This window comes from Leptonotus elevatus, chromosome 13 (genome assembly GCF_054856555.1).
Source record: "Leptonotus elevatus isolate MCC_2025b chromosome 13, RoL_Lele_1.0, whole genome shotgun sequence".
NCBI lineage: Eukaryota > Metazoa > Chordata > Actinopteri > Syngnathiformes > Syngnathidae > Leptonotus > Leptonotus elevatus.
In genome coordinates, this window is record NC_141251.1 from 13,405,251 (window position 1) to 13,431,766 (window position 26,516).

General features: G+C 40.2%; 1 protein-coding gene across 2 annotated transcripts in view; it reads left to right on the forward strand.

The window, feature by feature from the left end:
- Positions 1 to 25,639, forward strand: part of slx4ip (SLX4 interacting protein) — a 37,338-nt gene extending 11,699 nt beyond the window's left edge. For both annotated transcript variants that reach the window (XM_086093092.1, XM_086093093.1), the window contains exons 3-8: positions 923 to 1,012; positions 1,269 to 1,395; positions 12,696 to 12,773; positions 13,741 to 13,829; positions 22,284 to 22,390; positions 22,468 to 25,639. In XM_086093092.1, coding sequence (XP_085949218.1) covers positions 923 to 1,012; positions 1,269 to 1,395; positions 12,696 to 12,773; positions 13,741 to 13,829; positions 22,284 to 22,390; positions 22,468 to 23,152 — 1,176 coding nt within the window. In that variant the 3' untranslated portion in view covers positions 23,153 to 25,639. The remainder of the gene's footprint in view (positions 1 to 922; positions 1,013 to 1,268; positions 1,396 to 12,695; positions 12,774 to 13,740; positions 13,830 to 22,283; positions 22,391 to 22,467) is intronic.
- Positions 25,640 to 26,516: the final 877 nt, after the last annotated feature.

Genomic DNA, 26,516 nt, shown 5'->3' on the forward strand with positions numbered 1-26,516 from the left:
GTCAAATTACTGAAAACATGTTTTATGTTGTTCTTCAAAATAGCCATCCTTTGTTACTTTTTTTTGCATACTCTTGGCATTCTTACCTCGGGGAACTTCTTAAAGACTGTTGGAAAACCCTTTCAGGTTTTAGGTACCTTTTGAAGCTCATCGAGGGAATGCCAAGAATGTGCAAAAAAGTAATCAGAGAAAAGGGTGGCTATTTTATTTATGTAGATATTTTATTATTTTCTCCTTTTTTTTGTTAAGTACATAACTCCCCATGTGTTCGTTAGTTCTCATAGTTGTCGTCATAGTTTTGATGCCTTCAGTGAGAATATACAATGTACATAGTCATGAAAATAAAGCAATTGTATTGAATGAGAAGGAGTGTCAAAACTTTTGTCTATAGTGCTTTTCCACCTTACAAGGCCCTCAAAGCGCTTTACATTCGACTGATGACGTAGCATCAGGAGCAACTCGGGGTTCAGTATGATACTTCGACGTGGTCACAATTTCATTGGATTGAACCCACAACCTCTTGGTTGCGAGGCGACCACTCTACCACTGAGCCACACCGCTTTGAATGAAAGCGCATTTCATTGCTTTACATTTCGCTATTTGCTGCTGGCATAGTTTGGGTAGGTAAAAATGTTAAAACTTTGCAGAGTCGTAACATTTTATGCGACGAGAGAGAAACCATAAGGCTACACTACAGAAAGTCAGCACCATAATTTATGTTTCGAGGTTGGATAAGAGATCGCCAGACAGAGAAAGAAGAGTGAAGGGACTGCTATGAAAGGCCCCGGGGTGATGTTCGAGTACATAGGGGGTCGTTGGTGGTTTGTTTCGCTGTCAATCACTCACACTCTGATTTCCTTTGTTGTCTCGGAGCTCAATGGCCTACAGCAACCTGTGGCTATCCTTCCTCTTTGTGTTACAGTGTGGGAACTTTGCCGTGCTGGTGGATCTCCACGTCCTGCCCCTAGGCAGCCATGAGGAAGCCAGCTGGTTTACTCCAAGCCACATCGAGGTAGGGACACAATGAGAAGGGTGTGCGTGTGAATGAATATATAGCTTCCGTACCGCTTTGGGCCTTTAAAAGAAAACGGTAGCGTGGAATGTGAAATGACTTTAGTCTTTGTGTCTATTCTTCTTTTTGGCTGGGGTATTGTTCCTCACCTAGTTTCTCGTAGGCCGACACACTGGCTGTCCACTGCCACAAGTGCAATCACAACGTGCATAATTCAATATTTTTCTCATTCGATTGAAATGCTCTTGTTTTGTAGGAAGTTACAACTCTGGTTCGTGATGCTGTGGATCAACGGGTTAAGCAGTACGCAGAGTCCTTTCCAAAAGGAAGACAGCCCAAAAACAAAAAGGAGCTAGCGCCTGCTTCAGCTTTTATTGCGAAAGGTAATCATTTTTTGATCCACATTACAATGGTCACATGATTGTCATTGTATTTTTATTGCAGTGGTTCCTAACAATTTGGGCATCATAGACTGGTTTCACATAGAGCTATTTTGACAGCTGACATAGAAACCAAAAACAAAACAAAAACCAACAACTGATTATACAACTTATCATTACACTGAATGTACTTATTGTAATTAGTGGAGGCCCTTGTGCTTGTTTCTCCTGAACAAGCTGCTCCCATCTTGGGGATTATTTTTGTTTTCTTTAAAAACAAAAAAGAATACTCCAAATGCTTGAACTTTAAAGCCAATGTAATGGAAAAATCTGTGACCCGTCAGAATTGGTGACCCCTGAGGGCAATGTCGCCCAAGGCATGTGTTTGAGACTTCAACAGCTTAAGAAAAGGATATTTCCGTTAACAGTGTAAACATGGTTTCGTCAGAATTTGTGACCCCAGGGGGCGATATTGTATGATCTGCTGTAAGAAGTGCTTGCTGCCTTCTAAAATGTTTACTTTTTTGCATAGTTTCCCAACTTTAATTTTTAAGACCATCAAACAAACGTAAATATCAGATAGATGTAACATAACAAGTAAACATAAAATACACTAAATCAAACTGTATCACAACTTAGATGTTTGGAGATGGCAGTAGCTAATCTGTAAGGACCTGAGTTTTGGAACCTGAGGGTCATGGCTAAAGTCTCTCGACAGACAAAACAATCATAACTAGATGTTGGCAAGATGCTAAACTGCCTCCTGACTATTGTTGAGTTCGGTTTGAGCAGGGCATGGTGCCTCGAGATCACTCCCAAACCTTTTTGGGAATGGAAGAGCTATTTTGACAGAGACAGTTTCAAAATGTTTTCAAACGTTGATGTTAGGCCAGCTTCATGGCAAAGATTTGGATGAGGTTCCACTGGTAATCTTTAGGGAAAATTTGCTTCAAAATTAGAACATCTTGGAATTCAACCAGTGTCACAGTATGGGTTATGTTTTACTTTGGAGGTTCCACTGTGTGCAAAAATATAGTATACGTCCATAAATTAGCCAACAGTACGCTGATTAAATTGTACTTGCATGCACCTTTGGTCGCACTCACCACAACCATTCATCCAAACACAACCACATCCAAGGGACGGTACTAGTGAGTTGAAGAGTTACAGTGTATCCTTCCCCAGGGTAAGGTGTGAACAGACGCACAGTCTAAGGTTACTGAAACTCATATTCTTCATGACAGACCGAAGAGAGACAGGCATCTCTAATGATGAAGATCACAGGCAGAGGCCCTGCAAACAAACAGGCACAAACACACACTCTCCGCTGTGTGAACAAGGGGGCTACCAGTGTGTCAGAAGTGAAATATGCATGTAAAAATGATTACGCTTCTTGTCGTTATGCCATAAGGTATGTAAGCAGTGCAACATGATTCCATACAAACACTTTCTGCACGTTCACTTGACTATGTAGTTCCTGTGCTCTTATCCTATTAAAGGTCTTAAGTGAGTGTAATGACATTTTTGGCCCTTTGTGAGAGGAGGTGGCTGCACAGTAAAGGTGGAGACTGTGAGAAGGGCACAAGCAGGCAGGAGCCATAAAAAGGGGACGACAGACTAGGCTTAGCCAACCTAACCCCAGGGTAGGTATTAAGTATTCGGGTCGTCAATTCTGCAAACAGGTGAAATGCTAGCCTGCAAATCCTCTCACAGAAGTCCTTCCAGGTTGTTTGTTACAAGGCACGGAAGCTGGTTGCCTGCATTTACTGTATATTTTCAGCACAGAGCGCTAATTATAGCAAATGTATTTGTGAACACAACTGCTAGAATTACATAGTAGATACGAAAAGACATGCATGTACATTGTGTACAGAAAAGGTGTCAGGTGAAATTACATTGCCTGTGCCAGTGATAGGCCTGTGGAGGTTGGTATTAAGGGGTATTGTTGTTGTTGTTGTTGTAGCATTTGAGCTAATGCCATTTATATAGGCAGTGTAAAAACAGCTGGTGGCTCTTCAAATAAGCCATCAACAGCTTTTAACATTCCAAGGACCTCAAGTGCAAGTGTTTCCGAGTCATGCTATCTCGAACTAGATGGCATGTGAAAAAAAATGAGCAGCATGAAATCAGTTTGAAAGTTATCCATAAAAAAGAAAATATAGTTAAGCTATGAATCAAAGATTCGACTACATTTTCTGTGGAACTTTGTTGGATGGAACAATATTCTTCGAGAAGAAGGGCCTTGTGCTTTGATAATTGTGTTGAATACGGTCCAAAAACAGTCATCCCAATCATTGGTTATGATCTGGTTATGACAAAACGTTAGTTTTATACTCATTGGAACAATAAGTGACCACCATATATCATACTTGTTTACTTTTCTTTTTTCTAGGATTGGTCTCTGTCGGAGTATGCAGCTAAATTGTGGCAGATAAGTGCCCGTCTATATTTACAGAACATTATTCGTCTTTTTTTTTTTTTATCTCAGGCTACTTGACTCCATGATTAGCTCATTGTGATGTGATTTATTGATGTTTTTAGAGGGATGAACAGAGGGAACTTTTCCCACCAAACAGCTTGGCTCTGTCCAAGCAGAATGAACAAGCAAGACTTTTAGAAGGCTAGAAAAATTTGTTCCCAAGAGAGGTTGGCGCCCTCCTTGAAGCAATACAGTGAACACAAGTGTTTCTTTAAGTAATTGTATTTTAAAAATGAATGGATAGTAAGGTCTTTGTAAAAGCATTACAATTCCGTTATCTGATATGATACTCAATGTAAAGAAGGAAGTTTGTGATTATTAACTGTGACGGTAACAGTTTCATAGCCATCCCCTTGTGGATGCCAGACTACCAAATCCATTTACCACAGCTGGGCAAAACCATTGTTATATCGGCCTGTCATTGACGGATGCCCACCTTTTGGCGTGTGCTTTATAACGTGAAGTCTCGTAAATATACACGGACTAAGAAGGACCGTCTACTGACCCGGAGCGACGGACGTAAACCTGTTCAGTCGATGCTCAGTCCATGTATTTTTCCGAGGCTTTGCCTCATAAAGCACTCGCCGAAAATGCAGACGGACCGATGTAACAACAGCTTTGCCCAGCTCTGCCATTTACGTATCTTAAGAAAAGCTAATACCAGGTGTTCCTTGTCAAGACTCATTCTCAAATCCAACTACCAAATGTAGAAACAGGTGTCTTTAGGCTGCTACTGAATATATGATGATGTAGCAAAGGTGATGTTTCAACGTAAGGTAAGTAAGGCCTCTGTGCATGTAACCTCGTGTTTGAAAACTGTCCCTACCAAGTGTTGGAGTGCTGGTGACAATAGCTCTTGGTGGTACTTACAGTGGAGTTCATTTCAGCCCATGGCAGAGCTGGGTACTTCTTCCTCTTCCTGCACAGGTGCCAGGGCTTAGAAGGGAGGGAACACCTGCCAGTCTCTTTCCCCATGGTCACTACAGGCTGGAAAGGCATTTTCCCAGGCTCCCCAGATGAATGGTCACTAATAGCCGTGGGAGAGGGCTTTGCTAGTGCTGCACAGTGTACCACTGACTCCTCTTGGCAGCTCTGTGAAGGGGGCTTAAGGCAGCCTGATCATGGTCATTGTAGGAAAAGCACACGTGCTGTTGGATTTCTTTACTCTTGTGAAAATGTGTTACAAATGACCATTTCGTTCACATTAGAGAGGATGTGCTGTGCATTTTAGGGCCAACAGATATCTTCTATGTCTCTTAAACAAACTGTTCAATAAGCCACATTCTCTTTTTGTTGGAGGTCTGTTTTGTCAGGAATAAAGACTCAGCTCATCCAACTGTTCTTTGTTTCTCCCTGAGCCACCACAACTATAACTATTTATGTGAGTGGCTGCAATGTGAGGGACTTGTATGTAAATAGAGAGGCATGCCAGTGGCAGATTTACCTGCCCTGCTCTATGTTCTGGGCGCATGGCAGTCTGGGATTAAGTCAAGGGTGAAACAGAGACCTGTGACGGGAACAAAGGAATTCCAAGGCCCAGGCTCAAAATGGATCTTGATCAGCGTAGGCGCTGCAGCGAGTAGTCCCTTCCTGCTCACCCTCCTGTCTCTGGCCCCTGCTGGGCAACCCCCTTCTTCCCAGGAATATGTGGTGTTGATGTGGCTCTTAAAAGCTGGCCTGTATGCCCCCTGTCTTTCTAATAGGATAGTCTGACTCCACTGTTGACAACTCCCCAATGAATATTCTGATGCATCATTTACTTTTTATTTTTTGCCACTTAACACTTTTTGGACATAGCCTCTCCTCCTGGTCAGTTTTATATTTCCAAGTTCCTCTCATGTCCTTACTTGAAGTTTTCTCACTTTTTCTTCTTGACCTCGTCCACGGGGTCAGCTGCAGTTTCTTAGCACATAACCACAATCCCTGCCGTAGCTGTCACACTACACTCTTTTCCCATATAATTAGGGCCTGAGCCTAGCACGAATTACATTCATGTGACCGCTCACCACAAACTATCCGGGAGTACTGCACATACTCTCTTGAACTAAAGTTAAGTGTTTTCTTGTTTTCTTTTTCTGTCTGTTACTTTAGGTGTGGGGAAAAAAATCCATTTGTCATGTGCTCTCTGCAGCCTTGTGACTTTGCTTATGGACAGGTGTCACTTCAGGGCAGTGTGCTTAATTTGCCCTGTGTTCTACAGTAAGGAAATGACAAGACAGTATTGAAGCTAATCATGGTGCACAATAACACGCTTTAACCAAAATATTTTTAATTCATCTTTTACTATACAAAGTCTTGTTATAATAATTCAACTACTGGGTTTAAGTGTCAACGTTGGTGGCCGAACCTTGAAATGCCATGTGTGTCAGGGTTTATTTATATGGACTAAATCAGTGATTCCCAAGCAAGGATGCTGCGGTAAAACATTTTTTTAATTTAGTTTGGCAGAAATGAATAAAGTTGGCCAGTGTTTCACTCCGAAACCAGCAAGAAGACAGATTCTGACCCAATGAGACGTCACCTACATCTGAGTTTACAACTGCAACACAATACATAACTACAACAAAATCATCCCTCTTGTCTTATCTCGACAATATAGAATCTTACAGATAATACTCTCCACTACTTTGGTCACATGCCACATTGTGGGCTGTCCTGAACTGCCATGCTGGGGCGTATTTTGTAACTGTGTCGAAGGGTCACCCAAATGTTAAATTGAGCACTCATGCGCAAATATTGATTCAGGTGGCCGTTGTGCAGGATGATAAGGCAGAGTGCTCTGCTACAACACAGTTACACACAGAGGGTGATGTCCTTCCAGTAACTTCCTCATGTTCTCTCATCCTTCCCTCCGTCATTTCTCACTCGCTGTAAGCTCCAAGTCTCCACCCACACTTGAGGACAGAGGGAGGGGGCCCACTTCAAAGCGGATATGTCAAAAGAGCAGGATTCTTAGGTGCTGATGTCTGACTGTCTTGCTGATTCAACTCCTGTTCATAAAGGAGTCCACATGATTTTGTTTTCCCAACATGTCATGACTAAGGGTGTAACAAAACAGATTTTAATCGGAGAATAATTTTTGATGTAAAAGATCTGAGTGCATTGGTGCACAAACTATATGAATACAAATCAGTATATTTTAAACCGGTCAAAAAACAATCGAGAATGGCTATAAATCGGTTCGATGTTACTGATCATTTGAATTAACTTGAATAGTTTGGGATTTTGAGAGTTTACACAATATTTGTTAGTAAACATGACAATAGCTACAAATGCACTTTGTCGTCTTTGAAGGAGTGACATGTTCACACTACTGACAAGATAATTAATATTATAAAATGATTGTCTACTTTCAACAAGGAACTCATTGCATCCGATCATACCCTATCAATCTGAGCGGAACCTTATCAAATCCAATTGTAATCCCACTAAATCAAACCGAATCGAATCGTTCCACTTTAAAATGTACCATTCAAAACGTATCGAATTGTCTTTAAATGCACATTACAGTCATGGGATTTTCATGCATTCTGTAAGCTTTCATTAAATGTCAAAGTTTCATTTACTTTTCCTACAAGTAACAACTATCTAAAGACTGCATTTATGTGGAATGTAATGGTTCTCTTCACCCGTAGGAAAAATCTTACTGATTTGTTTTAGTTTCAAATTCCAATCCTACCCGAGCAATGGTTCAAACGTGTTATTCACAGCACGTGGTTGCTTCCTTGCAAGTAACCATCTTTCCTTCTATCCCTTGACATTGCTTCTATGACTATACTTTGCCAAGTCTCAGAACTTTCACCATGCACATTGGCTCTTCCAAGTAATCATTTTAGAAACCCAGTTAGGCAGTTACGTGGCTAATCGAAAGTGTGTCAAACTGATTTCACTCAACAGCCATGTCAAGTTTACATTAGGTTAGGGAAACTCATACGGCCAGCACAAAGGCAGACGGTATCACCTATGTCAGTTTCTGCCTAGCACCCACGGTGCTGTTACCGGCATCTCAGAGCTCATGGGCGTGTTGATCTTAAAATAATGTTTGGTCCAGACACATTGGTGGTGCAATTGTATCTTGCAGCACTTAAAAATATTTATGCCAATGACCCCCCAAATTTGCCAACAGTCACTGGCACAAGTGAAGGACAAATCCTGCTATTTTAAGTCTGCTTGATGCAGATCATAAAGCATGCCCACATTCAATAGGTGTGTCAAAAACTACTACTTACACCATACAGAAGACAAACAGGCAAGTAAAAATAATCTATCTATCAGTATATGACTGAAACAAATGAAGTCCGATCCTGTTCCTTGCTTTTGACAGAGTCTGTCTTACAGTATGTCCGTTTCAGTTTATTGCCCTCATCAGTCTGTTTGCCTTTTGGTTTGTTGACTTTTCTTTCCTCTCATTGTTTTTCAAGGAAGTGGTGAAAGCTGGAGGGATGTGTGCTTGTTTGTGTATGTGTGCCTCAAGTACAAATTTTAAGCCTTGGTTGGCACCAGTGGACTTTCTGTATTTGTCCTGTGATATATTACACCATGGCAGGAGACTCTCCAGACAAGTGGTTACAACATTATCTACCACATTGCTAAAAACATGGCGTGAGGACTTGTTTACGGTTTGATTAACCCAGCATAATATTGTGTACAGGGTTTCTGAACAATTAAACAGCTCTGTCGTTTCTTGAATCAAGTACAAATGGAACAGTCCATGCTCTACATTTTTGTGTTCTTCACCACTGTGACCTACAGTTGCCAAAGAAAGGGACCTCACATTGTCAAGAGGAGGCACCAGAAAATGTTTGTGGGAGAGAAACATGAATGTAAGCTTAGCATGAGAGAACCCGGGCACAGGGCCAAGAGCAACTCTGTGATGTGCGGAGCGTTATGAAGTTTGAGGAACAGCTGATGTGTCGAGCCGCGCTGTTTCACTGGTTCCCAACTCTGTGTCCAGACATCCCCGTCAAACTTGTCCTGGGAATTGGCAAACTCAACCCACCAGGGAACTCGATGAGAATAGTTGTAGAACTAAACATAAAACTAATGGATTAAATTAAAGCTTCTAAAAACATAGGAAGCCATGAATGTGCAAGGAAACTAGAGCTGGAATGGTCGCCGTTGCCTTTATGGGCATGGAAAATGACACAGAAATATGAATCTGCATTCCAGCTGAATAGACATCCAGAATGGTTAATAGGCGTCTGCTGATTTACTATCATATATTCACCCCCCTTTTTATTTTTGTTTTTCAAAGCAAACCATTTCAAAGTTTTAGTTCTCTTTCCAACATGTCGCTGGTGTCGGGTGGAATCCTCTAATACCCAAAGTTAACACCAAACATTGTTTGTTGCACCATTAGCATAGCATGGTCAAAGCGAGTAAGCCACTTTCAACACTTTAGATTGGTCATTAATTTGTAAAAATCAAAGAGCCATGTGGCAATTGATCACTAGTATAAATTTGTGAAAAAATTAGCAGTTGAACAAATTCGAATCTTCAAGGTTTGCACCCAGCGGTGACCAGACATCTTGTACTGCAATACAAAACCTGAGGTCAGACAAACACTTATTTCTAGGTCTTAGTATTTTAAATATTTCAGAACGGTTGCATTTATTGTATGACCTATTTTCTTAATTTGTTTTACTTGCTAAGTTTCAAACTTAAATGAACAAAGAACAGACTTAAATGAGCAAAAACTGAGAGTGACTGCATAACGGGTCTCAAAGAATACGGGAATAAGGAAAATACCATTGACAATTGACATTGCCAATCATGTGGGCATCTTTGGCATCTATATTACAGTTATTTCTGGACTATAAGGCGCACCTGACTATAAGCCCCGCTAGCTAAATTTGGGGAATTCTCAAGTTTATTACGCTTATAAGCCGCACCCGATTGTAAGCCACAAGTGTTTTAATGTTACCGCACCAGTATATAATTGTTCCCGCTACTTTTTTTCCCACGATGATGACGCAAATTGTCGCACTCTCGTTCTGTATCACCTACTGTATTTGGGCTCACTTGGTTTGTTTTGCTCTGCCTGACGCTCTTGCGCTTCCTTTATAGTGCACCCCATTGTGATCTGATGAATAAGGCACACCTTTGTATTAGCCGCATGGTCAAATGCAAGTGAAAAAAGTAGCGGCTTATAGTTCAGAAATGACTGTACATGTTGAGCGCATGTCATTAATTTTATTTAACAACTGCTGTGAAAATAAATATACTGTATATTTGCCATTCCCTTATTTTATTGTAGCCCTCACCTTGAAATCCCATCTGGTTTTTGGACACAGTAGTATTGCTTACACACTAAACCATAATGTAATTTGGCAGGATAATGAATGCAAGACAGAGAAAGGATAAAGCACAGCTCAGTCATGTTACAGAATATGTTGTTCTCCAAATCACCCAGGTTGCTAGACAATTTATCATTTCAATTTGGTTTCCCATCCATTTTCAGTTCAAGTGCTCTTTCCCTGTCATCACTTCACACACACATATTACAGTTATTTTTCCTGTCATGTCTGCAAAGATTGTTTTGGGAATCCCATCTTAATTGAGCAAAGAATTATTATTGTGTCTCTGGGGGCTAATATTGTATTTTCATAACTCTTGACTGATCTGTCCAAATTGAGCTCTAGGCGTTAAGTTGCACCTAAATCTTTGAAGGGATCAGAAACATTCCAGTAAGGGGTAATTTGACATGTGTACGAGACTATTGTGTGGGGAAAACAAAAATGTATTGACAGCTTTTCTGTCTGATGGTGGACTTTTAAAATCAACTTGTTTGCAATAATAAATGCTTCATTCTATCACCGTATGGCAATAGATATTATTAGTATCACAGTTATTATAAGGGGCAACTCTTTCTTAAAGTAGTGACGTTTTTCAGTTGTACACTCTCATATATACGTAATTAAAATCTAAGAGCATTTGAATGAAAATATGTGTACGGTGGTCATTTTAAGGATGGAGTAACAAAATAATTGTACGCAATAGAAATGTCATTGTTAATAATTCCATGGCATTGTTAGGCAGCTACTCTGTCATGCTAAATACTTAAGAATAAAAAGAAAGCTAAAAGCTGCCATTCATCACTAGGCAGCGGACTTAACTGTAACACCTGTGGCAGTTTTGTGGCTCGCTTACTCTTTTGGGTAATTGCACATCATTATCTAAAAATAAATAAATCACAAGATAACATTTTCTTCTTTTTGAAGACTATAATTACAGGTTTTGTGTTGAGCTCAGATCACAGAGAAATGGGAAATAGTCAAACATGCATCTTCACGCTTTTCTGGCCTGGCTGCTGTGTGGTAAACAGGGTTGAAACACTTCTTTTTTTTAAACTAATAGTGAAGGCTTTTTTTCTGTCAAATTATATGGTTATGGGGAAGGAAGGCTTACTTCTTATTTCTTTGACCACGAGATCCCAAAAGTATCAAGCCTTTATCTGAATGCTTTCCAAAAACACAACTTTTTGTTAACGTTGAAATGTAACAGTATAGTGTTTACCTGTTCAGATATTCAACCACAGTTGATACCCGCATATTTGTGGTTAGGCACCTGCAGATTTGCATATTCACAGGGTATATTTTTCCTAAGTTTTTCCCCCTATTTTTGTAATACTTTTTTTTTGCCCCCTTCCTCCCCTCTGTTTTTTGGAGACTGTATATTAAATGCTTATCAGAATTTTTTTTTTTTCTTCTTCCAACACATTTCAAAGGCTGTCAGTGATATGCTAGTTTTTACCATTCATGGCCCGGCTCTGTCCATTTGCCCCACAAATAGAGGTGGTTGACTGTACTAGTATAAATATACAAACAAGAACAAGGAAGTTAAAGTCACTTAATTTTTTAAGTACTTTGACTTTTCCATGAGATAAGCTGGTTCACTTAGCTATTTAGAACTGTTGACTAGTTTACAAAGAAGGACTGTATAGCGTGTTAGCCAGACCCTTGCTTTTAGTCAACAAATTCCTAGCAGATTAGGCAACAGGCCACTGTGTCTATCCAGCACATTTTGAATGCCATGAGGAACATTCCATGAAAAATAGAGCTGAGGCCCTGGAGAAGGTTTCTCAAGTCGGGATGTTCAATATCACTTTTTTCCCCAGACCGACACCAGTACGAGTACTCAACTCATTCGAACGTACCGATACCGATACAAGTAACTGATGCCACTAATGCCTTTGATACATAAAATGTCAATTAAATCAATGATAGGAAACTTTAAAGAAAGTCCTTTGTTTTATTTCTGACAAAAGCCAGAACAGTCACTTTGCAATAGAGAGATAAATCCCAAAATAAAATACAAACAACTCACTCTGAATTAAGCATTCATATGTAATAAATTAACAAAACTGCGAAAGAAAACAAGAATCACACCTACCGTTGAAAAGATGGGGTGTAATAATATTGGGAAAGTACCATTATGCCTTTATCAAATTGAGTAAGTGTAACATTTGCATCACTGGACAAAATCCATGGTAGCACATACTTGGGCAGCTGCGATACAGCTATTGCAATATTATTTCTGCAAGTCTCTCAATGGAGAAAGCGATTTATTCAAACATCCCTTAGTTTGTGATTGGTTGAGTAGTGCTGGTCCAAAACTTGTTCTGGTTACTGAGTTTCATTGGATGAAGCATTCATCCATTCATTCATGTGCTGTATATTCAGTCTGTCGTCAGTCAAGCAGTTCTGTCCAGTCAAGCACAGATAATGTACAGTATTTTATGTGTCTCAAATTTTCCATACATACCCCTTCTGTTCTATGAAATTCTCTGAATGATGTTTAACTTTATCCTTGTTTTTCCTTGTAGGTAAACATTTCAACCTCGTCGCCAATTTTCTGAAGCGCCACTTCAACCTTCGATGTATTGTCAAGCAGCACTATGGCGGTATGTAAACGACATGTTTTCCAATCAATTTCAACTGAATCGGAAAAGGATATTTCAATGACTCATGTTCAGCCAAATTTCCCACAGAAAGACCAATCCTTTGGCTTCCATATGTTGATGTTTCTCCCCCTCACTTATTTTTATGTCCTGTCTCTACCTGCTCTGGGTGTTGTTGGGAACCAGTAGACATTAAGTGGTTCCCGCGAGAGGCCTGAGAGTGAGAGAAATTGCCTCTGAGTGCAGTGGAAATGTAGCTCCATGGCCCATGTAGTGTCTGTGACCCTTAGCCACCTTTTCATGGGACCAACGCGGTTCCCTTCCTGTCAGTGAAGTTAAAATCGGATCCCTCGGGGAGGGGATGTTAAGACAGTACTGACCTGCTGCAGACTGAGATGATGGCTTTCTCAGCAGGTCTGTTACTCATCAAATTAGTCCGTCTTCTTGAGGTCATAGGTTGTCTAATTGGGCCCACAATAATTTACCGGTACATTGTTTTCAGGCCGTGTAACATTTTAGTCGATCATCATGCAGGTCTGTTTAGCCAATTATTGTGATTATATGCAAAAAGAGTAAGTATGGTAATGTTTTTTCATAAAAAAATAAATAACTGACACCTTTTTAACTCAAAATTTGGATTGCTATTCTCAAATAACTCCATCTGAAATGAATAAAATATATCAAAGTGGGTTATTTTAAACTCAAAGCAATACATCTTACGCATTTGTGGCAATACAATTGTGTTTTAAATGATGGTAAGTACTACTCTCGGGAGCTAATAATTTATGCTCATAAAACCTTGCCGCTAAAGACATACACTGTCATTTGCTATTTATTCCGAGGGAAAGTAACTGGTATGGGTTTGTCCCTCCCACCACATTTCATTTTGTCTGACATTGATTCATGATTAAAGCTGAGACCACAATATATTTACTATTGTGATCTGTGTTACTTCTTTGCTTGCCTGCAGAATTGCATGTGTTTCCGGAGCGCTACGTCGTGTGTGTAAGCCTTCCAGAGGATGCCGCAGTGTACTATACAAAACCCAGCTCAACCGCAGTGAGTGTTGTTTATACTATATTTCCTCTTCCAGGCGCCTGGCAGAAGATTCTGCAAAAAAAATAAATAAATCGTTGCCAAGCATCGCTCTCACTTTATACAGTATATGGTGGTCTTGACAGGAAGTAAGGTTGACAGAGAATTGGAGTCAGACTTAAAAAAAAAAAACATCTCCTGACAATCAATCAAGAAAGTAATAATAAGACTGATTTATTTTAAATAAAAGAAAAGCAAGACTGCAACTAATAGAAAACAGTTCTGCTAAGGAGAGAATCTGCATGCACCAGAAATTTGCACCCTGCCTGGAAACTGATGGCAGGAAACGGCAAAGCTTACAGCTATCTTCACGACAACAAGGAGAAATGCATTTTCTATGTATTTTTTGCTTTATTTTTCTTTTAAATAGTCACAAATGCATAAATAATAAAACACTGCACTCAAACGGTATCATAGTTCAAACAGTTGAAGCGCCTTGCTCAAGGGCACCACCGCTTTGATGATGCAGAGATATCTTGGCAGCAACCAAGTTCCCTATTTTGATCCACAGCAGTTTCCAAACATATGATTATGATCTCCAAGTCAAGAAGAAGAAAATAAAAACAAAGAAAAACCCTTAATTGTTGCGGAAATAACTTGAAATTAGTCTGGGTAAAAATCAGGGCCCTCGTGACCTAATAGTCTTGCACAGCCTTTTCAAAAAGTCACTGCAATCAAATCATTTCGGTAATGTGAGACATCTGCACCAGTTCAATGTATTTTGCCCCATTCCTTGCATTTTCAGCTCCTTCCACAGAGGGAGATGGAATAAGATTGAGGTAAGAGCTCACCAGAGGCCACTTCAGGATGTTTTTTCTTCTTCGGGTTCTTCTTGGGTGTTTTTAGCTGTGTGTTTTTGCATTTTATTAAGAGCCGGACTCACTCCTAACATTTAACGTAACTCCTAAAAAATTGAAATAGAATTTGACCAAAATAGTAAATGGAGAAGACTTATATAGCGTACACCATACAGTGTCCAAAATTATTTTAATAAGCAGACTCATTGCTGAAGCACTGTTGTAATTATAGAATAGTTTTTTTTTTAAGTTTCAAATGTCTTAACTTTAATCGAATCTTGTGTTGCATTGTGGCTAACGGTAAAATCTGGGTTGGTTATTGCACACTTTGCTGCTGTAAAATAGCAGTAAATAAATACTATAGTCCTCGTGGCAAACATCCTGAATGCTGGATGGGTTAGCCTGCATGCTACTTGGTACAGTAAGCTAGCTGTTGAGACCATAGAGCTATAGAGCAAGCTGTGTGTTTGGCTCCAATGCGTTTGACGTGGATTATTATTATTTTTTTCCCCCAAACATCAGACATGTAGCTGTGATGCAAGCCACATGTGTCATTTTATAATCGGGGCTTTAACATAGAGACGGGACTGCCTGTTCAACATGGTGCCATTCAGAGGGAAGGCTCTATATATAGATATCTATTCCGACAGCCACTTGCCTGGAATGTACATGTTGTGCTTCCTTTTTTTTTTTTTTTTTAAATGATCGCGTAGTATTTCAAAATCTCTTGTCACGTACGCTGTTGGCAACATCGCCGGAGAATGTTGGCAGGGTGCCATGAAAAGATTCAAAGCATTGTCAAAAGAATATCAGGTATGTGTGTATAGTGAAGCATATAAAGAAATTAACTTTTATTTTGAATGCTTTAGTCAAGTTTCAGTGAAGTTTATTCACTGACCATTGTCTTTAACGCAATTGTACAGACAATTTATCCTACATATATAAGTCATTTACGCAGTAATTGCAAACTGCCTGTTCACCCCATGAAATGTCATAATGCATAGCAGGATACACGGTACTTATAAAAGTCAAGTGCATTTTGAATCTATAGCACAATGCATACTGTGGTTGGGGTTTAAAGAAGAATTTGGCACATGGAGTTGGCTAAAGTGAGATCTCAAGTGGTTTGGTTACGGCATTTTCCTGTCAGAGTGCATGCAGCGTATGTCATCTTGCGCTCTTGTCAATATCCCCGTCCCCTCAAGTTCTTTCTTGTCCATTCATATTATGGACAACAAACCTTGGGCCAGTTGCTCATTTGATCCCAAACTCCCCTGTGTATTCTGAGAATTGCTGGTGTAGCTTCTCACCTTGGCACTCACATCAAGGATGGACATGATCTCTCCCATTACATTCCATGACCAACAGCGTGCTGCTTTCTATGAGCTTTTTTTTCTCTGTTGTTTCCCTTTGAAATGTCTCTGCACTCGCCGCAGTTTGGCCTTCAATGAAAGCGGCGATTGTAATATTTTTAGTGGAGCACAGTCATCAGTGAAAAGTTCAGCGCAACCAATTTTTCCAGTTCACGGAGGCCTTGCTGTCGACGGCGTCCCCCTCCCCAGGATGTGGTTCTTGAGCTCATACATTACATACAGTTGGATTGGAGAGCATGAGTTTTGTGGTGGACCTCGCACTTGGTTGACAAAAACAATTATTTGTTTACATCACATGCTATTTTTCATTTGGCTTTTCCGTGGTAAAGTTTCATACTTTGAAAACAATTCAAGGATATTTAGAGTTGATGTAAGGCTTGATTGTTTTTCTGTCTTTTTGTGACACGTTGGTGTTTATGCCCTACACTGTAAATAATTGTTCCTGTTAAAAAACAAACAAAAAAAAACAGCAATCTGCTGCCAGCTGTGGATTCCAGAAATATTCAGTAAAAATACAGTATTTCGCTGTCGACAAAATTATTTTAATGTCAATCAAATGTACAGTTGTGGACTGTTATAACGAAAACAGTAATCTACTGGTAGCTGTAGTTGCCATTTTTTAAAGTAAAATTCGCAATATCCAACAGTTAACTGATTCCGTTTCTAAACACATCAGGCAGCTTATTCTACAAAGTGCAACAAAATGTTCTTTGTGTATGAGGCATAGTGTTAAGCCACTGATGTTTCAGCATGACATTACAATACTGACCAATAGTAGAGTTCTGTGAAGAAATCTGAAATGTGCCATAGGAAGTTCTGGTTCAACGCCAGCGATATGAATTTTACGTGACATCTGATTCCTAATCCAAGTGTTTGAAAGTGATGTCGGTCTGCCCTTCCTTTGCAGCTATAACAGCTCAACTCCTCTGGAAATGCTTTCCACAAGGTTTAGGGGTGAGTTTATTGGAATTTTTGACCATTCTTCCAGAAGTGTATTTGTGAGGTCACACACTGATAGACGAAAAGATCTGGTACTTACAAATAGATTTTGGTCAATTGTATGCTCGCACCTTTGCGGGAAAAGTTTGTGGAGGGCCCCTTCTTGTTCCAACATGACTGTGCACCAGTGAAAAAGCAAGGTTGATGTAGGGAGTTTGGTGTGGACAAACTTGACTGGCCTCCACAGAATCCTATCCTCAACCTATTAGAAAGACCTCAGAAAATGCATTTGTGGATGAATGGTCAAAAAAAATCCTATAATCACACTCCTAAACCTTGTGGAAAGCCGTCCCAAAAGAGTTGAAGCTGTTACAGCTTCAAAGGTTGGACTGACATCATATTAAACTATGGATTAAGAATGGAATGCTACCTAAATCCATATGCAAGGCAAGCCATGAAAGCATGTAATACTTTTGGCATATTTGTGTATTTCTATGAATACATTGTTGACCATAACATTTCACGTTGCTATTGTATTATTTTAATAATTCGCTGGCATACGATGGAATCCTTGTACCTCTAGAATAATCGCTTGTGATATTTTGTCCAAGAGCCTGCCACTGATAACCCAAACCCAGGTTTTACTGAAAGAATGTTACCTTTTAAATGAAGTCAAGCGTGCTGCCTCATCTTGATACTGTATGAAGATGGAAAGGGCGGGAAACACATAGACCTGGAGAAGTTAAAATTAGTTAAAGCAAGGTTTGTTAGCTATAGTAGCTAAATTGTGCTACTTAGCATCTGAATCTATCGCTTAAGATGTGCACATATTCTGTATGCTCATACAAACAAATCGAAAATAACACTTTATACTTTTTACCATGTTCTTAGTGAAGTAAAACTGTTACTCGCAGCATCATTTAGCATTATTAGCATTGTCAGCCTGAAACTCAACCCAAAAATATTCTAGTTGAACACGGTATTCTGATTAATATTGCGTTTGTGGAATTTGAATTAATAAGCAAAATCCACCCATTTTTATCCATCTTGGGGGGGGGGGGGGGGCATTTTGCTACTATGTCGACTGAAAATGACATCACTGTTGTTCAAGGCTCAACAACCAATCACAGCTCACCTGTTTTCTGAGTTTGGTCATGTGACATTAGCAAGCTGAGCCGTGATTGGTCATTACCCGAGTCCAGAGCAACTGTGATGTAATTTTCAATTGACAGCAAGTGGCAAAATGGCCGCCGTCTGAAATGGATAAAATAGATGGACATATTACATAATAGGGGTGGGAATCTTTGAATTTCTCACGATTCAATTCCGATTTTTGGGTCTGCGATTCGATTCAGAATCTTTTTTCGATTAAGAGCGATTTTTGATTCAAAATGATTTGATTGACAATGATTTTTGCTTCAATCTATAGATGTGCAAGGAATTGTAATGATCTACTCCAGTCTGACTCGCTAATGCTAATTAGCGCGCTACTCGCGGCACTTTGAACACTTAAAAGAACGGCTACACGCTGAAAAAAAAAAACTTTTATTGGAATAACTTGATCTTGACTTTTTCCTTCTACTTTCTAATGTGGCTACAACTTAACAGTGTATTAGACCGCAAGGAACCACACTGCCCCTCAGTGGCCAAATAAAGGCACACACAGGCAAAAACAAGACAGTATAAAATAATTTAAATAAAATTGATTTGAGGACATTTAAAATCGATTCTGAATCGTACTAAATGAGAATCGGGATTCTTATTAGAATCGATGTTTTGGCACACCCCTATTACATATTATTGTTGGTTGACTTCTAGCTCGTCAATGACCTGAGATGTTAGACTTGATGTTGTTTTTGACAGCTATTTCACCAGTTACGATCCCGTGCCCGAAATTGTTGAGTCAAAGCCATCCCATCCATCTTTGTAGGGAGTCCATTTTGCTGGATTGGACTAAAAAGCACAACAAAAGTGCAAGTGCAGCTATTTGTATCCACACGGCCCAAACTTGAGTAAGAGACTTTCCCTTGACCTTCCTACACTCAAATCCTGTTTAAAGAGTTGCTCCTATGGTGAGTCAGCAGCAGCAGTGGGTGGGGCAGCATGGGAAGGAAGAGCAAGTGTTCAGGATTGTGGCCGTTGTTTTCTAGTCTGGCGCAGAGTGGGCAGCGGAGGTGAGTGGCGTGCTGGGCTGCAGAAGTTTGGATCAAAGGCAGAGCAGATGTGTTTCCAGTCCCCCCCTCCGCACACACACACACACACACACACACATGCGTGTCTTCTGCGCTGTGGATGGGGCCTTTGTGTTTACTCATCATCTCAGCACGCCTCAGTTGTTCCCATCTCACAACAGTCAACGCTGCAACTTTCCCAAGGGACCGGAGCATGCGATCTTCTCCACCTGGGCCAAGTGCAGGCCTCCATGACACGTGCTTCGGTCCCGTTTTCTTGTCATATTCGCTGCTGCCTCGATTGTTTTGCGCAACATGAGCGCACGCTGGCGGGCTTTACGTTAATCCTTCCAATATGGGTGTATCCACAAACCTCAGTGTTGAAGGGATAAGAACTGTCTTCAATTTCCACCAAGTCCAGGCCCATGCACGTTGGTTGATTTTGTGCAGGGGAGATGTGAGGTGAGCTTAGACAAACAGGGCATTCTTCTTCTCGAGGGCGAGGGACGCAGTCAGTGGACTCGTTTCTCTGCAGGAGAACTTTTCTGCTCCAGCAGTGAATTCTTTTTTCATTATCATCATTATTCGTGGTGCCAATTTAAGCCTTTTGTATACTTGCCATGATTATTCCCCTCACATGCATATATGAAAGAAAAGCCATCATTTCATTTTCAAAACTTCAGTTGAGCGAGGGATTAAAACATTTCAACGTGTGCTTTGAGTCATGGCGTGTGTGTTTTGACAGGATCCTGTTTTTCGTCTTGTCAGCTTTATACGTGTAATCTTCATCAGATATCATTAGTTAGTTTTTCTTCGAATTCACAAGCCTCGGGGTGAAAAGAGCCTCACTAAAGGCAATGGAACGGACATTTTATGGTATTTAATGTTATGGCATTGTACAAACACATTATTATTATTACTACTACTACTTTTTTCAGAGTGTGAGTACACCCCCCCCCCCCCCCAAAAAAACGATGACAGATGATTTTAAAGAAAGACCTATATATGCCAATATAGCATTTTTTTCTTTAAAAAAAATGCATGAAATGAATGGCAATTTTCTATTCTTCTCATTTCAAATGTCTAGTTCCTGATTGTAAATCAGCCACAAGCGGGTGCTAGTACTGATACCTGATAGTGGCACTTGCCCATCCCTTATGAATATTATTATTCATGCGCAAAGGGATCATCTTTTCTTCTTCATCCACTTCTCCAGTTGCTTCCTGGTGATGTCGCATCATCGGCCATCCGTTTTCCCTCTGCGACTTTCTGTCTCTGTCCTCTATATATAACCGACATCTTTCCCTTCCCTTCCTTCTTCCACTCTTTTGAAGTTGCGCCGACGCGAACGGGCAGGCATCAAAACGTTCTCACAGAGCCTCCTATCGATTTCGTGTTGACTTTTCTTTCAAGTTTATTTTCAAACGCCGTTTATTCATAGTAAATGGATGAAAGTGCACATCAAGGCTTTTATAATGCACCCGCGCCTTTCTCAGAATTGTTGTCGGTGTGTTGGCTGGGCATGTGTTTGCGTTTGGGTCACTTTCCCCAATCCAAAGGCAGTGGTCCACCCGACGATAAGAAAACGAGCGTAGGAGAACCGACCTCGTGCCTACGCGCCGTGATTCAATCTGTGGAACACTTCCTGTGTGAGTTTTCTTGTGTTTGTGGGCAAGACGAAGAGCTTGACTCGCCTAATCTCACTTTTCCTTTTTTATTCTGCATCAGCGTGTCCTCTACAGCCAGTCCGGCTGCCAACAAATAATAAGAAAGCGCTTTAAGTGTTTTTAGGGCGCAGGCTCCATGCTCCAGTCTGCGTATTCCTTCCTCCACTGCATGTAACTGTCACAAATAATTTTCCCCCCGATGTGTTTGGAGACTCTTGCCAAGCCCGAGCTCACCACATTGGCTTTTCTCATATTGGACTAATCAGTTTACCAACCACTTTATAGGATAGCAATGATCTGAAAAATAATGTTTTAACCATAGTATGCCTTTTTTTTTGGGGGGGGGGGGGGGGCACAGTTTTGTGTCAACAAATAATTCAATGGTCATTGATTATCTTTTACATCTATAAATGTGTTTTTGTTTTTGTGGAAAATAAAATATTGGCAGTTTGCTGGGTTATCGCGACCGTGACATTTGCACATATCATTGGAGCATAAATTTTTAATTATCTATGATTTCTACAAAATCTATTTTTTTTTTGTTTATCCTCATGGTCCAAAAAAAAAAAAAAAACGTCAATTCTGACTTAAGTATTACAGTGACATGTAGTCGGTGTCACCAATATAAGCTAATTCAAAGGTGTTGAGTACACTGCAATGTGTTTGTTTTGCACACACAGAGCATTCTAAATTTAAAACAATCACAAACCTTCAATCACAAATGAATAATTACCAGTATAATTAGTTAATTATTCAAATTTATTTTCAGTCATAACTTTTGTTTCACATGTAGTCAACCAATTGTATATTTCAGGTGTTCATCACTGTTGTTGTTTTTCTACCATCCACGAGATAGTCATTGACATTTTCACTACAGGTAATCAAACATGTTTAACATTTAAAGGGGAAGTCAACATTAAACAATTATTGACAATAATATGTTATATGCAGCCTTAATAGTCTAAATACGTTGTTTTGGTTAACCCCTTAACCTTCCGACGTAAGTGGAATATGAGTTATGCAGCAAAATCCAGCCGTTTTGAACCAATCTCAGGGGGCGGCCATTTTGGCACTTGCTGTTGACTGAAGATGACATCACAGTTGCTCAGGCAACAACCAAACACATCCTACCTGTTTTCTGAAGCTGAGCTGTAATTGGTTGTTACCAAGGAATACGCAAAAAATAATTGGACTTTGTCATAAATATGGCCAACATATCAAGTTTCCTCAATTGTGGCTATTGAAGTATTTGAAATGTAGAAGTTTCATATTAAACTAATTCAATGTACTCCTTCACAATACCGACTTGATCTAATTGTGTTCTGATTATTTTTTTTTTTTTTAATGCATTGTGTTGAATGTTGTCCGACACTGCCAGAAGATGACAGCTGTCTGCAGCGGAGCCAAAACCTGCCTAAGGATGCCAGGGATAATATTTTTTGTTTACACGGATTCTGTTTGTCCTCTCTAGACCGAGCTGAGCCAACAAAGCCGATCCGAATATTTTTCCAGAGAGGGCGAAATCCAAGAGTCTTTCAACTGCGCCACAAAAATAAAGAAGACTGCGCTTCAAAAGATGTAAGTATGATCTAATTCAGAACTTTCCGACCCCGTCAGTCAGCCCGGATGCTCGAGCATCTGCTTGTCTTGTTCAGAGCCCAAAAAGCTCATGTCCAGCAAGAACACCGAGATCCCATCGTGGGGGAGCGGCAAATTGAGCAACGAGCCTGCGTTGAAAGCGGCACATGTGACGCAAGTGCCCCTGTGGACTCGGAGCAACAAGTACCATGCTCCAGTTGTGAGACTCAGAACCAAGGCTTGACCTATCAGCGGAAAACTGATCATTGTTCTCCAGACAACATGAAGCCAAACTTGGTCTCGGTGGTTTTGTGTCGGCGTGAAATCAGTCCAGGAAGCAGGCGGAGCAAAAGGAGCAAACCCAGCGATTCCGAAGACCCTCGCCCACTGAAGGCCAAGAGGACAGGCCCGGACCGGCGTCCGGCCACAACGCAAACTCGCTCCGACGAGCGCTTCGCGCAAACATCCGAACACGACCCTCTTCCGCCAGACGCCGAGTCCAAGGCTTTCCCGCTCTCCGACTACAAGAAAACCGCAGCGGAAGCAGAGCTGCTTACTCCAGGGAAACGGGACCAGAGGCTCCCCCTCGCAAGCAATAACACAGCACAGACGAAGCAAAACAGGCCGGCCGCAAGTCGGAGGGGCCTATCTGTCAAGCTCGCATCCTCGGCCGCCTCTATTAGTTCCAGATCCGCAGGCGGGGAGGCGGCAAGTGAAAATGTGCCCAGAATCTCCAGATTACGACGACCAAAGAGGTCCTGAGGGGGACCGAGGAGCTACAGTAAAAATGCCTGACGCCATCCAGATCGAGACAAAATTGTGTCAGGCCCCATTATCCGCCACATCGCATTTGTACACTCTCTCGCGCACGCACACACACACACATGGCCTTTTACTACAATTTCTATTCTTTTTCACACAAAGCCACACATGCAGATCCAATACACAGCACATAATTGATACATGAGCGTTTTGAGTTATGTTTTTGTCAAATACTTGAAACAGATTTCGCCTCCACCCATAAGTAGTGGTGGTCAAGAGAGGCTCGCAAATGAAAGTCAAAAACCCTTAATTGGAGTTTAGACTCGGGTTTTGTGTTGAAGATTGGGGATTTCAGACAGGCAGGAGCCATGCAGTACGTCATGGCTTTTAGGCTGAAATACTGGCTCCCATGTGTCTGTAAACTGTCCACTTTCCCTGCTCAAGCTCTGCTGTGATTGATTGCTCTTTCCAGATTTATTTCATCTGTTTGTTTGTTTTTATTCTTAGAGCGTTTTCATTCATGCATAATTTCCATTCATACTCATTTCTGTACTTACGTGACGTGCGGTATCTCCACCAAGCGCGCCCAGACCTTTCATTGATTTGATTTTGGTGTTTGCGGCGCAGAAACGCACAGCAAAGACACACTATTGAAAGATTAGCGCTTTTATTTGTTAGTACCACAGTTGTTGACACTCTGGCTCCATCAAGAGATCAAGATTACCGAACATGGAACTGGCGTTGTGGTGTAAACATTTTTGACTGGCAAATACTTCCGAACGTATTTACAAATACGAACATACTCGCAAAAACCTTGCAATGTTTTTTGCGAGTGTTTGAACGTACTTGTAGGCTAAATGGTAAAAACTTAGCAATCTTCCCATAATGCCACAGGGTTCTGACTTGCGCAGGTTACAAGATGCTATTTTCTTCCCAGCATTTTGATCTATGTTATAACAATTAATTTGATAATTAAATGTTTTTTGACTGGCAAATACATTCAACCGTATTTGTAAGTATGTTCAAACGTATTTGCAAGGAAATAGATTAAAATGCACATGTAAGCTAAATGCTAAAAATTTAGCATTAACTTGCGCAAGTAAAAAAATAAAAGTTTTTTTTTTTTTTTTTTGCGTTTGGTCTACATTATAGTAGTATGTTTGATAATTAAAGAAGTAAACATTTTTGAATGGCGAATTCTTTCAAATGTACTTGCAAATATGTTTGAATGTTGGCTGAATGCTAAAAATTTAGCATTTTTTCCTATAATGCCACAGGGTATTAAAAATGCTGTTTTTTTGTGGGGGGGGGTTGTTTTGCATTTGGCTACGTTATACTAATATATTCGGAAATTAAGTAAATATTTTTTATTGGCAAAACATATTTACAAATAGGTTTAAAAAACATTTGAATGTACTTGTAGGCTAAATGCTAAAAACATTTTTCATATAATGCCACGGCCCATGGAGTATTGACTTGCTTTAAAAAATATATATATATATATATATTATTATTATTATTATTATTTTTATCATTTGGCCTGCGCTATGCCAGTACTTTCGAAAATTAAGTATACATTGTTAATTTGTAATTTTTATGATCTATTATTATGTCTGCAGTACATGATTTCCGCCTGGCAATTTTCCCCCATAATGCCACTGGGCATGGGCAAGTCAATTTGACTTTATGGGGGGTGGAGAAAAAAAAACGAAGTTTGTAACATTTTCATGCAAATACATATTTAAATACGTTTAAAAATGCTCACTCCAAATTGGCAGTTCCAGCCTTCCGTAGAAGATCTGTGCCGGCTGAGCGTCTGTCAAGAGCCACACGTCCTCTGAGTGCAGCGTGACGACAGCCCAATAGACATTCCTAATCCAATTCAAAACTTATGATGCTGTACTTGATGACATGTCACTCTATAATATACTCTTTTAATAAACATTGGCTTTACTGAAAAGACATTTTATGATCTGAATAAATCTGTTTTTTTTTCCCAGGAAAAAAAAAACCCCATTGCAACTTTGACAGGCACGTAAATTGCCCGGTTGTCATTGGAAAACAACCATGATGATATATGATCGAGATCTGTTTAATGTCCCACTCATGCGTTCCAAAAGCGCATTGACAGTGAAAGTCTGTCCAACGCTAACCATCAAGATCAGTGGTGGCTTCCTCAGGAGCTGATGTCATTGGAGCTGAATAACATACAGAGGCCAAATCTTAGGAAAAAAGAGCAAACGTGGTGTTTAAAAAAAAGAAAAAGAAAAAAACAGACCCAAGTGTTTGAAACATTTAAATATGTTTTAAATTGTTCTCAAGAGGTGGTTATAATCTCTCGCATTGGCTTTAATCCTGTACAGAATCTGCAGAAGTCTAACAACTCCACAAAGCTTCTCAAGCGTGCCAGTCTGAGAGGTTTTATTAAACAAGCTGACAAAGACAACATTGTTTAACAATTCTGATTAGTTTTTTTATGTTGGTTGTCTTTCAACTACTATTTGGAACAAAATAAGACCAATACAAAGTACTTAAGTACAGTAATCAGTTCCTCTGGTTTGACTGTAGGTTGGTTGCAGTTGACATGTTTAACTGACATAAAACCAAGACTGTGATCTTAATTGAATTTTTGAGGCTGGCCTTAGTTTTGATCTGGTGGTCCTCCTGACCTGGTTGTGTGACCGAGTGTCAAAAGGAGGAAGCTCATTTTCTAGACAGTTTTGTACAGCAGCACTGAAACCCCCCTCCCCCCTCCCCCCTCGGTCAGAGGTCCTCCAACAAATTTCACAGTACATGTGAGACATTGCGGCTTGTGCAATGGAATGGAATTCAACAGACGCCGGGATGGAATGACAGCCATATATGTCGATATGCTGATTTAGAAAACGGAGTGGTTGCTTAATTTTTTCCAGCACTGTAAATGCATTCAACCCCCCCCCCCCCAAAAAAAAAATCCCATGCAGAGACTCATGCTCATCACACACTCTCCAGAACAAAGGCATCTTTAATTCTCTTTTCATACAAAATATTTAATAAATACAACTTTCAAAAAAAATATATTGCCAGATCAACACATTGTTCTCAAGTTCAAAGAAATGGACAAAAATGTTGCCATGATCTCAAAAGGGTTAACAAATGAGATAAACATGTTTGTCTTTGAAGAGCCTCATTCGAAAGAAGTGTGCACAGAAACGATGCAAACTGACTTTTGTCAAGGGAGGCAGTTTATTTCATGTGGTTCTACAGTGTTCCCATCGCCAATCTACTCTTCAAGTACTCACAGTCTATCTTAAGATATCATGCCGACTAATGCGGATGGGAATCCTCGCTTGTCGTAGTCATGTGACCTGCCTTGCCACGTCTT